The 17,525-nt window shown below is 43.4% G+C and overlaps 1 protein-coding gene across 2 annotated transcripts in view; it reads left to right on the top strand.

The window, feature by feature from the left end:
- The window catches only part of adgrf3b (adhesion G protein-coupled receptor F3b), a 43,856-nt gene that overhangs the window by 16,865 nt on the left and 9,466 nt on the right, over positions 1-17,525 (top strand). For both annotated transcript variants that reach the window (XM_061895015.1, XM_061895016.1), the window contains one exon: positions 8,029-8,214. In XM_061895015.1, the coding sequence (XP_061750999.1) occupies positions 8,029-8,214 (186 nt within the window). The remainder of the gene's footprint in view (positions 1-8,028; positions 8,215-17,525) is intronic.

A 17,525-nucleotide genomic window follows, 5' to 3' on the forward strand; every position in this document is an offset into this window, starting at 1 on the left:
AAAGCAATGGATGTCGAGCGGGTCTAACATGATACTGTGAAAGTTCAATCCATAATGGATCCAACACAGTCGCAAGAGTCCAGTCCAAAGCGGATCCAACACAGCAGCGAGAGTCCCGTTCACAGCGGAGCCAGCAGGAAAACATCCCAAGCGGAGGCGGATCAGCAGCGCAGAGATGTCCCCAGCCGATACACAGGCGAGCAGTACATGGCCACCGGATCGGACCGGACCCCCTCCACAAGGGAGAGTGGGACATAGGAGAAAAAGAAAAGAAACGGCAGATCAACTGGTCGAAAAAGGGAGTCCATTTAAAGGCTAGAGTATACAAATGAGTTTTAAGGTGAGACTTAAATGCTTCTACTGAGGTGGCATCTCAAACTTTTACCGGGACGGCATTCCAGAGTACTGGAGCCCGAAAGGAAAACGCTCTACAGCCCGCAGACTTTTTTTGGGCTTTGGGAATCACTAATAAGCCGGAGTCCTTTGAACGCAGATTTCTTGCCGGGACATATGGTACAATACAATCGGCAAGATAGGATGGAGCTAGACCGTGTAGTATTTTATACGTAAGTAGTAAAACCTTAAAGTCACATCTTAAGTGCACAGGAAGCCAGTGCAGGTGAGCCAGTATAGGCGTAATATGATCAAACTTTCTTGTTCTTGTCAAAAGTCTAGCAGCCGTGTTTTGTACCAACTGTAATCTTTTAATGCTAGACATGGGGAGACCCGAAAATAATACGTTACAGTAATCAAGACGAGACGTAACAAACGCATGGATAATGATCTCAGCGTCTTCAGTGGACAGAATGGAGCGAATTTTAGCGATATTACGGAGATGAAAGAAGGCCGTTTTAGTAACGCTTTTAATGTGTGACTCAAAGGAGAGAGTTGGGTCAAAGATAACACCCAGATTCTTTACCGTGTTGCCTTGTTTAATTGTTTGGTTGTCAAATGTTAGAGTTGTATCATTAAATAGAGGTCGGTGTCTAGCAGGACCGATAATCAGCATTTCCGTTTTTTTGGCGTTGAGTTGCAAAAAGTTAGCGGACATCCATTGTTTAATTTCATTAAGACACGCCTCCAGCTGACTAAAATCCGGCGTGTTGGTCAGCTTTAGGGGCATGTAGAGTTGGGTGTCATCAGCATAACAGTGAAAGCTAATACCGTATTTGCGTATGATGTCACTTAGCGGCAGCATGTAGATGCTGAAGAGTGCAGGGCCAAGGACCGAACCCTGGGGAACTCCACACGTTACCTTAACGTAGTCCGAGGTCACATTTTTATGGGAGACGCACTGCATCCTATCAGTAAGATAAGAGTTAAACCAAGACAGGGCTAAGTCTGACATACCAATTCGTGTTTTGATACGTTCTAATAAAATATTATGATCGACGGTATCGAAAGCAGCGCTAAGATCGAGGAGCAGCAACATAGATGACGCATCAGAATCCATCGTTAGCAATAGATCATTAGTCATTTTTGCGAGGGCTGTCTCCGTGGAGTGATTTGCCCTGAAACCGGATTGAAAGGTTTCACATAGATTGTTAGACGCTAAGAGTTCATTTAACTGCTCCGCAACAATTTTTTCGAGGATTTTTGAAATAAAGGGAAGGTGAGACACCGGTCGGTAGTTTACCATGAGGTCAGGATCGAGGTTAGGTCTTTTAAGAAGAGGATGAATAACCGCTTTTTTGAATGCTAGGGAAACAGTGCCCGAGGAAAGTGATAAGTTTATAATATTTAGCACTGATGGACCTAATAATACAAAGAGCTCCTTGATCATTTTCCCAGGAAGTGGGTCAAGTAAACATGTTGTTTGTTTTATTCCATTTACACGTTGTAACAATTCCTCTAATGTTATTTCCTCAAAACAAGAGAAACTATTTTGGAGGGCAGTATCCGCCGTATATACAATCATATCTGTGTTAACAGAACCCAGTTGTAGCTAGGACGCCTTGTCTTTAATCTCCTTTCTAATGACTTCAATTTTCTTACTAAAGAATTGCATAAAGTCATCAGCTGATTGGGTGGAGCTACTGGAAGGGGTCCCTTGTTGGGTTAGCGATGCTACCGTACTAAACAAAAATTTAGGATCGTTTTTATTACGGTGGATGAGATTTGAGTAATATTTAGCTTTAGCTAAGGTAAGCATGCGTTTATAAGTTATTAAACTATCATTCCATGCTTGATGGTGCACCTCAAGTTTAGTCGTGCGCCATTTGCGTTCCAGCTTTCTACATAATAATTTCTGAGCTCTGGTTTCTTCTGTAAACCACGGGGTACGCTTTTTTGGAGCCTTTTTTAACTTTAGCGGTGCTATTTTATCAATGGTTTCGCGCAGGGCGTCGTTAAAGTTGTTAGTGAGGTTATCAATAGAGCCCACATACTTTGGGAATGGTGCCATTACCGAGGGCAGTAGGTCAGCAAGAGTTGTCGTGGCCGTATTAATGTTGTGGCTGCTATAGCAGTTATTATTATTATTAGTTTGCCGAACATGCGTCTGAACCTCGAATTTTATAAGGTAATGATCGGACAATACTTTAGTATATGGGAGTATCGTAACTTTGGAAACGGTGAAATCCCTGACAAGCCCTAGGTCTATCGTGTTACCGTTGCGATGTGTGGGTTCATTTATTATTTGTGTGAGACCACAGCTATCAATTATAGTCCGGAGCGCTACGCACGGTGGGTCCGATGGGGTATTCATATGGATATTAAAGTCCCCTATTATGATTATATTATCGGCGTGTGTCACTAGATCAGCAACAAACTCTGAGAATTCATTGATAAAGTCGGAATAGGGCCCTGGGGGGCGGTAGATAACAGCCAGGTGTAGAGGCAGCGGTGTGACAGACTTCATAGTAAGCACCTCAAACGATTTATATTTATTATCTATGTTAGGACTAAGGTTAAAGTTTTCGTTGTATATTAGTGCGACCCCCCACCCCTTTTAAGAGGACGGGCAATATGCGCATGTGTAAAGTTAGGAGGACATGCCTCGTTTAGCGCAAAAAAGTAGTTTCGCTGAGACCGATGACGTTGAGATTGTTGTCTCTGATGATATCATTAACTAACAACGTTTTCGGAGACAATGACCTTATATTTAAAAAACCTATATTGTAGGTAGTGGGCTGTTTTAGGGAATTTTTGATCAAATTATCCGTAGTAGCAATATTAATAATGTTGTGTTTATTATGCCCAGTGCATTTAGCATAATTACGACCATATCTAGGAATTGATACGACGGGAATTTTCCGATTGTTTGTTTGTTGCTTTGATAAACTGCACGCATCATAGTTAGCCACCTCAGTAAAACACATGTCCAACTCTGAAACACTCAAAGCAGAAAAAACTTGTTCTAATTTGACTGACTCCTTACCCAGACCAGTAGTCTCGCATCTTCCATTTAAATCCGGCTTCAGGATGGAGGAAAGTGGTGTTCTGTGGGGATTAGCCTTCTGCTTTGCTTTTTAACCCCGCTCGGCATCCGCGTTTCCGATCACACCGCTGGCGTCTGCTCCGTAGACGGCCCCCACTGCTACTATACTCCCCTGCTTCACAGGCCGCTGGATGTAGCCGTCGAAATATCCCCGTGCTAGTTAGCAGGTCTAGTAAGCACGGGTCTGATGAAACCTGGGGGTTGCAGGTTCGCTTACCGCCTCTTGCCATTCAAACCACTACCGTTGTGTCCTTGGGCACTTCACCCTTGCCGCTCACACTGGTGAAAGAATGACGATGGGTGGTTGTTGGAGGGGCCGTAGGTGCGAACTGGCAGCCACGGTTCAGTCAGTTTACCCCAGGGCAGCTGTGGCCAAAAATGTAGCTTACCACCACCAGCTGTGAATGAATGATGGGCTCTTACTTCTCTGTGAAGCGTTTTGAGTGTCTAATACTTGCTATATCCTTAAATGTACTTGCTATATACTTGTATATACTTGCTATATACTTGAATATACTTGAATATTCTTGAATATTCTTGAATATACTTGAATATACTTGCTATATACTTGCTAATACTTGCTAATACTTGTATATACTTGTTATATACTTGTATACACTTGTATAAACTTGCTATATACTTGTATATACTTGCTATATACTTGCTAATTCCTGCTATATATTTGGTATATACTTGTTAATACTTGCTATTACTTGCTATATACTTATATATACTTGTTTATAGGTGTAATACTAGCTAATACTTGCTATATATTTGTTATATACTTTTTAATACTTGCTAATACTTGCTATATATTTGGTATATACTTTTTAATACTTGCTAATACTTGCTATATATTTGGTATATACTTTTTAATACTTGCTATATACTTGCTATATACTATCACAACGACTAACGGAGTTCCTTCTGAAGAACAGCTATATTGACACCTCTGTTCAGAAAGGTGGAATCCCTGGAGTGCACGGCTGCTTGTAACACATTGATGTTGTAACACAACACCTTAGGGAGGCACGTGAGGGGAAAAGGGACCTCACTCTGCTATAGCTCGAGCGCGCCAACGCATACGGCTCCATCCCACAGAAGCTTCTTGAGCTTGCCCTCCATCTCCATCATGTTCCCAGCAAAGTTTCAGACCTGATTCTGGATTTCTACAGTAACTTCAGGCTAAAATTCACCGCTGGATCAGGTTTTAAATGATTGATTGATTGAAAATTTTATTAGTAGATTGCACAGTTCAGTACATATTCTGTACAATTGACCATAAATGGTAATACCCGAATAAGTTTTTCAACTTGTTTAAGTTGTGGTCCACGTAAATAAATCCATGGTAAGCAGGGAAGTAACCAGGGCGGTACATCAGATTGGCATAGGCTTGAGAAAGACATTATAACCAGCTGCACCATCTCAGTCATCCTTTTCGCCCTTGCCATGAACATGATAATCAAGTCAGTGGATATAGAGTGCAGGGGCCCATTGACAACATCAGGAGTAAGCCAGCTACCAATCAGAGCTCATGTCACCTCTCCGTCCGTACCAGGCAGAAGGTGGATTCTCTAAGGCATGGAGAAGCCCTTACCTGGGCTAGGATGAGTTTTAAGCAAGCAAAATCAAGTTCTCTAGTGCTCAAGAGAGAAGTAGTGGACAGGTTCCGCTTCTCACTGTTTGGAGCCACCATCCCATTCATCACAGAAAAGCCAGTCAAGAGCCTCGGAAAGTACTTTGACTATAGCCTCAAAGACTCTGCCTCCATCCAGAGAACTAGCAAATAACTTGAGGACTGGCTCAGCCTGGTTAACAAGAATGGTCTGCCAGGGTGGTTCAATGCCTAGATTTACCAGAATCCCATTCTGCCTTGGATCCTGTGGCCTGTGCTAGTGAACACAGTACCTATAACGACAGTCGAGGGCATGGAGAGAAAGATAAGCAGCTATTTGCGAAGATGGCTCTGCTCTGTATGGCACCAGCAACATACTGCAGCTCCCAATGAGTGGCCTCACTGAAGCGTTCATGGGAAGCATTGCAATACAGAGAAGCATTGCAATACAGAGAATGCAGAGATCCAAATGTGTCATCAGCTGGTATCCAGGTGCAAACAGGCAGAAAATGGTACGCAGGCAAAGCCATAGATGTGGCTGGGTCACGGCTGAGGCTTAAGGGACTGGTGGGGTCCATAGCAACAGGGCATGCAGGCATTGGCTACTTTCCGTCAACCAGAGTTAACAAGGCCTAGGGCAAGGAGCGTCGTCATGTGATCCAGGAGGAAGTGTGGGCAGGCGTGGAGGAAGTACGAGCTAGCAGGATGAAGGGAATGGGGCAGCAAGGAGCTTGGACTAAATGGGAGAATGTTCTGCAAAGGAAAATCACCTGGTCGAACATCTGGATAGCAGACTTCCATCAAATCAGGTTCTTAGTCAAGGCTGTGTAAATTGTCCTTCCAAGCCCAGCAAACCTCCATGTTCGTATGTGTATACACCATATTCTTACAATACTGTAACTCCATAATTCTCTTGACGTGTCCAGCATGTTCTTCTGTTACTCTAATTCCATAATTCTCTTGACATATCCACCATGTTTTTTCTGTTTCTGTAATTCCTTAAGTCTGTTGATGTGTCCACCATGTTCTTCCAATACTGTAATTCCATAATTCCCTTGACATGTCCACCATGTTCTTCTAACGCTTGCTATGTACTTGTATATACTTGTTAGTGCTTGCTAATACTTAAATATACTTGCTATGTACTTATATACTTGCTATATACTTGCCAATTCCAATCCTTGATGCTGAGTGCCAAGCAGAGAGTGTAATGGGTCCAATTTTTATAGTCTTTTGAATGACTCAGCCAGGGTTTGAACTCACGACCTTCTGATCTCAGGGCGGACACTTGCCACTAGGCGACTGAGCTATATATACTTGCTATATACTTGCGATATACTTGGTATATACTTGTTATATACTTGCTAATACTTGCTATATACTTGGTATATGCTGTTTAATACTTGCTATAAACTTGTATATACTTTTTTATACGTGTAATACTTGCTATATACTTGCCATATAGTTTTATATACTTGCACATATGTGTAATACACTATGTTCTTCCAATACTGTAAATCCATAAATGTCTTGACGTGTCCACCATGTTCTTCCAAAACTGTAATTCCATAAAGGCCTACTGAAACCCACTACTACCGACCACGCAGTCTGATAGTTTGTACATCAATGATGAAATCTTAACATTGCAACACATGCCAATACAGCCGGTTTAGTTTACTAAATTGCAATTTTAAATTTCCTGTGAAGTATCCTGTTGAAAACGTCGCGGAATGATGACACGTATGATGACGCGTGCGCATGATGTCACCGGCTGTAGCGGACATATTCTTCCAGCCCGATCCAAGCTACAAGTAGTCTGCTTTAATCGCATAATCACACAGTATTCCAGGACATCTGTGTTTCTGAATCTTTTGCAATTTGTTAAATTAATAATGGAGTCTACAAAGAAAAAAGATGTAGGTTGCAAGCGGTGTATTGCAGCTGCCTTTAGCAACACAAACACAGCTGGTGTTTCCTTGTTTACATTCCCGAAGGTGAAGCTTTACTATGGAACAGAGCGGTCAAGCGAACATGGTTCCCGACCACATGTCAACCGGCAGGTTTCGGTGAGAAAATTGTGCTAATAAGTCGGCTCTTACCATAGACATGAGCGGAGCTTGCGTCCTCCTGCAGCTGCGGACTGTTACCTCCTCCCACTGGAGACACTGGCGGTCACCACACCCGTGGCCACACCCCTCCGACTTCCAGGTATCATACAATCTCACTAAAACACTAGTAACACAATAAGCAGATAAGGGATTTTCCAGAAGTATCCAAGTAAATGTGTCTAATAACATCTGAATCGCTCCCACTGCCCTCGCTTTTTTTTTTTTTCCCTAGTCCTTCACTCTCCCTATCCTCATCCACGAATCTTTCATCCTCGCTCAAACTAATGGGGAAATTGTCGCTTTCTCGGTCCGAATGGCTCTCGTTGCTGGTGGCTATGATTGTAAACAATGGGAGGATGTGAGGAACTCTACAACCAGTGACGTCACGCGCATATCGTCTGTTACTTCCGGTACAGGCACGGCTTTTTTATTAGCAACCAAAAGTTGCTAACTTTATCGTTGATGTTCTCTACTAAATCCTTTCAGCAAAAATATGGCAATATCGCAAAATGATCAAGTATGACACATAGAATTGACCTGTTATCACCGTTTAAATAGGAAAATCTCATTTCAGTAGGCCTTTAAGTGTCTTGATGTGTCCACCATTTTCTTCTTTTACTGTAATTCATTAATTCTCTTGACGTGTCCACCAAAGTCATTTGCAAGCAATGGTTCATTTGAGTGTGTCCACAACCGCTTATGTCGACGTGACTCTACAATTTCAGAGCATGTGGACTGAAAAAAGTGCCAGCGTGTTGCAGACGCTATTTACTTCCATCATCACAGTCATGTGTTTTTGCATTTTTATTGGTTAGATGAAGATGATCTTTTAAGGAACTCAGATTGTTTGTTTTCTACCTTTCTAGCTCTTCATCAAGGGACTAGTGTCTTCACAAGAAGCAGCAGTGGACATATTTGAAGGACTCAGGAACAGTTCTATGGCTGATGGGGATTCAATTGGCAAGATGGCTGACCTCATGGCTTCCATTCACATTCTTGACGTGATGGCCGACGCCTCAGAAAGCATCGTCTTACAAGAAAACGTCCTACCTGTGAGTCAATATTCATTTACCAACAACAACAATAGTAATATTAATAATAGTATTTATAATAACAACAACAATAATAATAATAATAACAATAATATCCATCCATCAATTTTCTACCCATTATTCCCGTTGGGGTTGCGGGGGGCGCTGGTGCCTATCTCAGCTACAATCGGAAGGAAGGCGCTTACAACCTGGACTAGTTGCCACCTCATCGCAGGGCAATAACAATGAAAATTACAATAATAATAACATTTTGGTAAATGGTAAATGGGTTATACTTGTATAGCGCTTTTCTACCTTCAAGGTACTCAAAGCGCTTTGACACTATTTCCACATTCACCCATTCACACACACATTCACACACTGATGGCGGGAGCTGCCATGCAAGGCCCTAACCACGAACCATCAGGAGCAAGGGGGAAGTGTCTTGCTCAAGGACACTTATAGGGCGGCATGGCGTAGTGGGTAGAGCGGCCATGCCAGAAACCTGAGGGTTGCAGGTTCGCTTCCCACCTATGGACATCAAAGTCGCTGCCGTTGTGTCCTTGGGCAGGACACTTCAACCTTTGCCCCCGGTGCCGCTCACACCGGTGAATGAATGATGAATGAATGATTGGTGGTGGTCGGAGGGGCCGTAGGCGCAAACTGGCAGCCACGCTTCCGTCAGTCTACCCCAGGGCAGCTGTGGCTACAGATGTAGCTTACCACCACCAGGTGTGAATGAATGATGGGTTCCCACTTCTCTGTGAGCGCTTTGAGTATATAACAATAGAAAAGCGCGATATAAATCTAATCCATTATTATTATTATTATTACAACAGGCGTGACGAGGTTGGTAGAAGGTGGGGATTGAACCAGGAACCCTCAGGTTGCTGGCACAGCCACTCTCCCAACATCGCCACGCCGTCCCCATTAACAATAATATTAATAATGTCATTAATAAATATACCACTATTCATAATGATAATACTATTAACATTAATAATAATAATAATAATAATAGTAATAATAATGACTGCTATAATGATGATGATAATAATAACAATAATAAAGAGGGGTTAGTGCGTCTGCCTCAGAATACGAAGGTCCTGCAGTCCTGGGTTCAAATCCAGGCTCGGGATCTTTCTGTGTGGAGTTTGCATGTTCTCCCCGTGAATGCGTGGGTTCCCTCCGGGTACTCCGGCTTCCTCCCACTTCCAAAGACATGCACCTGGGGATATGTTGATTGGCAACACTAAAATTGGCCCTAGTGTGTGAATGTGAGTGTGAATGTTGTCTGTCTATCTGTGTTGGCCCTGCGATGAGGTGGCGACTTGTCCAGGGTGTACCCCGCCTTCCGCCCGATTGTAGCTGAGATAGGCGGCAGCGCCCCCCGTGACCCCGAAAGGGAATAAGCGGTAGAAAATGGATGGATGGATAATAACAATACTGACAATAATATTAATAATTGTTATTATTATAATTATATAGAAAATAATAGTAACTGTGCCGCCCTGGATATGTAGGAAGAGCTTGGCTTTACCCTAACACCTTTCCTAGATCAAACACTGTAAAACGTCTTCTTGTCCACAGATTTATTGACTGTAAAAAGGGTAAAACTAAAATCATACAAGCAAAAAAGGATGTTTACATTAAAGACATGCACACACAGCCAATTACACACACAAGCATACTACAATAACAAATGCATTATGCTGTTGTGACGGGTTTCCAGCTGTCCTCGTGTGGGGTCCAGTGCCGATCGATGCAAGACGCATGATAGCAGGTTTGACTCTAATTTATTATTTCAATAACCATGTCTTGACAGCCGGTCACGCCAATTTCTAGCTCGCTGGCCGTTTCTCTTCGTCGCGGCGCACCTTTCGCTGGCCGGTGGCTGCGTCTGCTGCGGGGGCTCATCTCGCTCTGGGTCGCTCTTGTCGCTCTCGTGGTCGCTGTTGTCCGTTGTTCCTTCACCTACTTATGCCACGATTGCTCCTCCCTCTCCCCTTTTATGCTGCAGCAGAAGATGCAGCGATTGAACACAGGTGTGTTGTGTACGCACCTGACTCAGATGGCTGTAGTGTCGCTCCAGCCGTGCCCCGCCTCTCCGCTCTGCTGCATGCTCCGCCTTCTGGCCGCCATCTTGGGCAGGACCATCGTTTGGTCTGGCTCGCTGTCGGCTCATCGGCTCCGCCTCTCCACAGGCCTCCATCGCAAAACTCAAGCCCCCTTCTTTTGAAGAAGGCGAGCTTGTCCTTTTCCTCTGACACCTCTTCGTCTTGTGGTTGCACTTCCGCTTCTTCATCCTATTCAACTTTTTCTTTGTCTTTTCCTTCATCCCTTTCTTTATCTTTGTCTTCCTTGTCCTGTTCATCCTCCTCCTCATCATCATACTCCGGCTCATCCTCACCATGCTCCTCTTCATCATCATCATTATCTTCCTCTTCCTCATCAGATTTATCTTCTTTCTCAATTTCTTGAGTTCCTTTCACTTCTTGTTTAACTTTTTCTTTGTCCTTTTTGACTTCTTCGTCCTTTTCTTACATTTCTCCAAGTATTTCTTCTTATTTCTCAATTTCTTGAGTTACTTCAACTTCTTCTTCATCTACATCATTTTCTTCATCATCTTCCCGAATTTCTTAAATTATTTCTTCTTTCTCAATTTCTTGAGTCTCTTCAACTTTGTCTTCATTTTTCCCGCATTTCTTCATTCTCAATTTCTTGAGTCTCTTTGACTTTTCCTTTGTCCTTGTCATTTCCTTCAATTCTTTCTGGCATTTCTTCTCTCTCAATTTCTTGAGTTCCTTCGCCTTTTTCTTCCTCTTTACCTTCTCCTTTCTCAATTTCTTAAGTTTTTCCATTGTTTCATTCTTCTCCAGCACTTCCCCGAATTTCTTCAAGTATTTTCTCTTCTTTCTCACTTTTTTGAGATTCTTTAACTTTTTCTTCATCTTTAGCTTCTTTATCTTCCTCTTTTTCTTCATCTGTAAGTGCTTCTTCTCCTTTCTCAATTTCTTGAGTTGTTCCATTGTTTGATACCTCCTCAGCACTTCCCCGCATTTCTTCAAGTAGTTTTTTCTTCTTTCTCAATTTCTTGAGATTCTTTAGCTTTTTCTTCGTCTTTAGCTTCTTTATTTTCATCATCTTGACCGGGGGATTCGGTCCTTTCGACGCCCCATCGCGGGGCGAGATGACGGCGGGGCGCTGAGGTGGGTCCAGCGGCCGTCCTCAGCGTTGCCTCCCTCTCTTTGGCCGTCAGCTCGCCCTCGTCTTTCTTCTCCTTGGCCGACAGCTCGCCCTGCTGGTCTGTCGACGCTGCTGCCGCCTGTCCAGCCCCGCCTTCCGGGTAGCCAGTCTCGGCGGCTTCCTCGGTGTCTTCCTCATCTTTTTCTTCAGGGGTGCACTCACCGCCTCGCGGCATCTGCTCCAACAGCGCTTCCAGCATCTGATTTTCCAGACGCTTTTCTTCAAGCAGCCTTGTGACGAGGGCCTAGAGGATTTCATTGCGTTCCGCTTCCGATGGTACCTCCCACGTTGGTGCCACTGTGACGGGTTTCCAGCCGTCCTCGTGTGGGGTGCAGTGCCGATCGATGCAAGACGCATGATAGCAGGGTTGACTCCCATTTATTGTTTCAATAACCATGTCTTGACAGCCGGTCGCGGCAATTTCTAGCTCGCCGGCCGTTTCTGCTCGTCGCGGCGAACCTTTCGGTGGCCGGTGGCTGCGTCTGCTGCGGGGTCACATCTCTCTCTGGGTCAATCTCGTCGCTCTCGTGGTCGCTGTTGTCCGTTGTTCCTACTCCTACTTCTACCAGGATTGCTCCTCCCTCTCCCCTTTTATGCTGCTGCAGAAAATGCAGGGATTAAGCACAGGTGTGTTGTGTATGCACCTGACTCTGATGGCTGTAGTGTCGCTCCAGCCGTCCCCCACCTCGCCGCTCTGATGCATGCTTCGCCTTCTGGCTGCCATCTTGGGCCCCTGGCTCGCTGTCTGCTCGTCGGCTCCGCCTCTCCACAACTGTTTAATAAACTTTAAACTGATAAAGAAACACCACAAAATATGTATTTTGAGCACTTTACAGCCAACTATGTTACTCTGCTAACATTCACTTCACAGTATAAAATTACGAAAATTAGCACGACTGACTTTTGGCCATAAAATGTCCCCGTTTGTACATTACAGCCAACAAATGATACACCACAATCATGTATTACCATGCTACTCAACGATACATACCGATGATACTTTGTTTGGCGTGAAAATTGAGCAGATGAAAACATTTGCAATCATCTAGCTTAATTAGCTTAAACTAGACCTGAAAGCAGCTGCTTGGTGTGCGCTGCTAACATGGGCATTACTGTAAACTAGGCAATGCTGCCTCCCACTGTCCAAAGGAGAAAATGTTAAATTCCAAAGTAAACTTAAAACACTGGTCTTACATATATTCCTAATACATTCAACAAACGAGACAGAACATTCCCCTCCTGGCGGATTGAGCTGCCACTACCAAACTGTTCAAACGGATACTATGGCTTCTCTGGTGCCATAAGCAGGATTGTCTCTGTGACTGGCTGCAGGAACACTTTGGTCCCATACTTTTGGAAGACTTCTATCTCCACTTTGCAAACTCTGCCATCTTTGCTTAGGAAGACTTGTGCAATTAGTCCCAAGGGCCAATGGTTTCTCTTCATTTGGTCATCTTTGAGGAGCACTACACTTCCAGGTTAGGGTGGGGTGAATGCCTCTTCCTTTGTGGCTGAAGTGTGGATAGGTACTGCTTCTTCCACCTGTCCCAAAAGGTTTGGGCCAAATGCTGGTCTTGACACCACTGTTGCTTGTGGAGATCTTTGACCCAGTCGCCTACGGGGGAAGTTGACAGACTGACCTTTTGTGTGAGGAGAGTTGCTGGTGAGAGTAACTGTGGGTCATCTGGGTCTGGTATTGATGATAGTGGCCACCTCTGCCATTATTGTGGAGAGTCCCCCGTGGTTCAGCTTGGAAGTTCCAAGCTGCAAGAGCATGGCGTCACGGTTCCTTCTTGCCACACCAATCATCCTCTCCCATGGCCTACCCATGTGAGATGCGTGAGGCACATCTATCTGCAATCTTGATAGGACAAAAACTTTTCTACGGATGTGTTATCAATGTTGTATGGAATCTTTGGCTTTTTGCATGCACTTATGAAGTTGGTGCCTCTATCGGACCAAATTAATTACTGGGCCCCTGATAGCACGGAAACACCTTAAGGCATTGATGAAACATGATGTGTCTAATAATTTAATGACCTCTATGTGCACGGCTCTGACACTCATACAGGTGAATAGCATGGCCCACTGTTTGTTTTGTACAAGGCCAACTCATGTACTACGTGCAGGCATTGTCCTAGGTCCAAAGACATCCAGCCCAACGCTGGTAAATGGAGGTTAAGTGGACAGGCTGGAAGATCAGCCATCTTTTGAGTCTGAGGCAAAGTGCGAAGTTGACAGCATTTAACAAATCCAAAGATCACACTGCTTACTCATCTTTTAGCAGCAACAATCCAACATCCAGCAGCTCTTAAAGCACATTCAGTGAATAATCTGCCTTTTTGTTGTAATTTCTGATGGTAGTGCTTGACCAGATGCATAGAAAAAAAATGGTGCTCGCGAGGGATTATGAAAGGAGATTTCTCCTCTAAAGGGAGTTCAGCTTCTATGATGCAACCTCCGATTCTTAGCAGACCATCGGCATCAATGAGAGAATCTAAGGCTTAGAGATTACTTTCTTTGAAAATTCTTTCACCATTTTTGATAGAAGGATACTCTTGAGCATACACATCTTTTTGAACTGCACGAATGATGGTTTTCTTAGCATGCGCAAGTTCCTCAGCAGCATTCGCTGAGTGGCAATTGATGCCAGCCTTTGCAGCCATTAGCTTTTACTGCAGGATTCTTTTGAAAGAGGCAAACAATGTGAGTAAGACAAGCAATGGCATGGATCAATGAGCTCCAACTGGAGAACTTGAAGAAGTGTTGAGACTCCAGGTGTTTGATTACTGCAGTAGTGTTCAATGTTGAGACATGCGGGCGGACCTCTGTATCCAAGAAGGGTCTAACAACTCAAAAGGGCCCTTTTCAATCTGGTCATTCTGAGCATTCTTCGGGAATGCTGGCCCAAAAAGCCTAATGGTACTGGGCCTGTGTTTCGCTGAAACAGACCTTGGGGCTATATCTGCAGGGTTTGCTTCAGTGGCGACATGTCTCACTGCTCAGGGTGAGAAAAGCTTCTTATCAGTTGAACTTTGTTGCTTACATACATGTAAAAATGTCTAGTGTCATTGCTGATGTAATCAAGAACGACCTTGCTGTCGCCATAGAAAGTGATGTCAACCATCTCTGAGGTGATGAACTCAGCCAGCTCCACAGCTAATACTGCGAAACAAAGCTCAAGTCTAGGGATAGTACGTTCTGACAAAGATGTGAGCTTGGCCTTTCCCATGAAAAAGCCCACGGGGTTGTTTCCATTTTTCTTTGTTAGTTTTAAGTATGCAACTGCTGCAATTGCCTTAATGGAAGCGTCACAAAAGATGACAATTCCTCTTCTTGACTCCGCTGTAGGAGAGGCTTGTGTGTAAACTCTTGGGGTCTGAAGACTGCTGAGATCTTTCAATAAGCATCCATATGTCATGAAGAAGAGATGCATCCCAATCTCTGTTGTTCTGCATAAACTCACACAGGATCAGTTTGCCCTGTGTGGTGACAGAGGCAAGAAATCCTAGGGGATCATATATGCTGTTGACAGTTGACAAGACACCCCTGCGGGTGAAAGGAGTTTGCTCTGGCTACTTGAGAGGTAAATGTGTCTGACATTAAATCCCAGTTAAGTCCCAGATTACGCTGCATGGGCAGGGTATCTGAAGAGGAGTACAGGTCCTTTAAATGTATGGCAAGGTTCTGAGATGGGAATGCATTAATTACTTCTCCTTTATTTGAGGCAATTTTGTGAAGCCGCAAGTTCGAGTCCGACAGAACCTCTTGTGTCCACTTGAGCAGCTTCAATGCAGCTTCAATGGTGGGAAGTGACGTTAGCCTGTCATCTACATAAAAGTTGCGGTTGACAAACTGCTTTACAACGGGCTCTGCATTTTTTACTGACTCTCTTAAACAGTAGATGGCCACTGTGGGAGAAGGACAATTTCCAAAGACATGGACCCTCATTCTGATGTCTGATGTCTTCAGATGAGTTGTTGTTTCTGAACCATAAAACCTGAGATAATGGCGGTCCTCTTCTCTGACTAAGAAACAGTTGTACTGTACATCTGCTGAATTTCTGCTTTTCTTTGCCAAACCTGAGGAGCACCACTATGAGGGTGTTGTTGAGGTCAGGTCCAGTTAACAGGACATCGTTTGGTGACACGCCATTGTGTTGGGCGCTAGAGTCAAACACCACACGGCTGTTCCCAGGTTTCTTTGGATGGTAGACACCAAAGGCGGGTAAATACCATCTTTCTTCATTAGATGTGAGTGGTGGAGCTATTTCAGCATGTTCATTATGAAAGATCGTTTCCATGAAGCTAAAAAAGTGCTCTTTCATCACTGGTTTTCTTTTAAAGTTGCGTTTCAGAGAGGAAAAACGATTCAAGGCTTGAACTTTGTTGTCAGGAAGCTTGGGCCTTGGAGTCTTAAATGGCAGCAGAGCTACCCAGATGTTGGTTATGTCATTTTTCAAACCCCTCTCAGTGATTTACAGGATTGAGCACTCCACAGCAAACTAGCTGTAAAGTATATGTATTTAGGTAAATATGCTAACATTTACTTCACAGTATGAAATTATGAAAATTAAGCATAGCTGACTTTTGGCAATAAAACGTCCCCAAATTACTTCACACCCAACAAATAATACACCATAATCAAATATTACCATGCTACTCAACAGTACATACCGATGATACTTTGTTAGGCAATAAAATTGAACAGATGAAAACGTTTGCAATCATCACCGAAGTAGCTTAAACTAGACCTAAAAGGAGCTGCTTGTTGTGCACTGCTAATATGGGCATTACTGTAAACTAGGCAATGCTGCGTCTTGCTGTCCAAAGGAGAAAGTAAACCTCTCTCTTGAATTCCAAACTGAACTTAAACACTAGTCTTAAATATATTCTTAATAGGTAGCGACTTGTCCAGAGTGTACTTCGCCTTCCGCCCGATAGTAGCTGAGATAGGCGCCTGCGCCCCCCGCGACCCCAAAAGGGAATAAGCGGTAGAAAATGGATGGATGGACATTCAACAAACAAGACAGAACAGTAACCATAATAATGATAATAATAACAATAATAATATTAATATTTTATTTTGTCAGCATTCTTTATTTTTTTGTTCATTTCCTATTAATATATATCTAGACTTCTGTTTAAATTTAATAATCACATATTATTCTCTTCTTTGATAGTTTACATTAGTTTTGGCTGATACTACACATTTGGGTATGGATCCCATACCAAGTAGTTACAGGATCATACATTGGTCATAATTAAAGTGTTCCTGTGTCCTGGGATGTATTTCATGACGTTATAAACAATAAAAATGTCAAAAGATTTTGTGATATTAAAAAATATTGATCTGCGATGTGGTAGCAACTTGTCCAGAGTGTGCACCGCCTTCCGCCCGAATGCAACTGAGCACCCCCGCAACCCCAAAAGGGACAAGTGGTAGAAAATGGATGGATAGAAAAAATATTTATATAATCATTGTAGTATCGACTATACACAGCTCTTGTACTTGGTATCATTACAGTGGATATCAGGTGTAGATCCACCCATTTGTTTACATTGAGGAGCGCTAGCTTGTTGTTAGCGGTTAGCCATTGTGTCCTCCTACAGTGTGGCGTGAAGCATGTTTAGCTATTCCTTGTTCTCCAGTGATTATGATTCTTGTAAGAAACATACTTTGTCGCCATGGAGGCCAGAATTAGTCATTTAGAAGTAGCTAAAACACTGTGCCCCCCACAGTGTTTTAGCTACTTCTAAATAGCCGCTAACTAGCTAACTAGCAAGGACTCTGCAGTACATTGCTTAACCTTTATTGTTAGTTTTTAAGTCAAAATATGTTAATTCTCCCTCCTCCGTCTCTACACTGTTTCTGCTTGTAAGTGCTCTGTATGCTCAGTAATAACAGCAGTATTTAATAACGGTGTTAGAAACGCCGTTACTTTTACTAGTAACGAGTAATCTATTTCATTACTTTTAGGTCCGTTACAATAGCTTGATGTAACGTGGATACTTTTGGTGTGGTTTTATGTCGACAATAAGGCAGCGTCATGAGTGCAGCAAGTTCAATGCAAGAATATAATTTTA

This window comes from Nerophis ophidion, linkage group LG03 (assembly GCF_033978795.1).
Source record: "Nerophis ophidion isolate RoL-2023_Sa linkage group LG03, RoL_Noph_v1.0, whole genome shotgun sequence".
In the NCBI taxonomy this organism is placed as follows: Eukaryota; Metazoa; Chordata; class Actinopteri; order Syngnathiformes; family Syngnathidae; genus Nerophis; species Nerophis ophidion.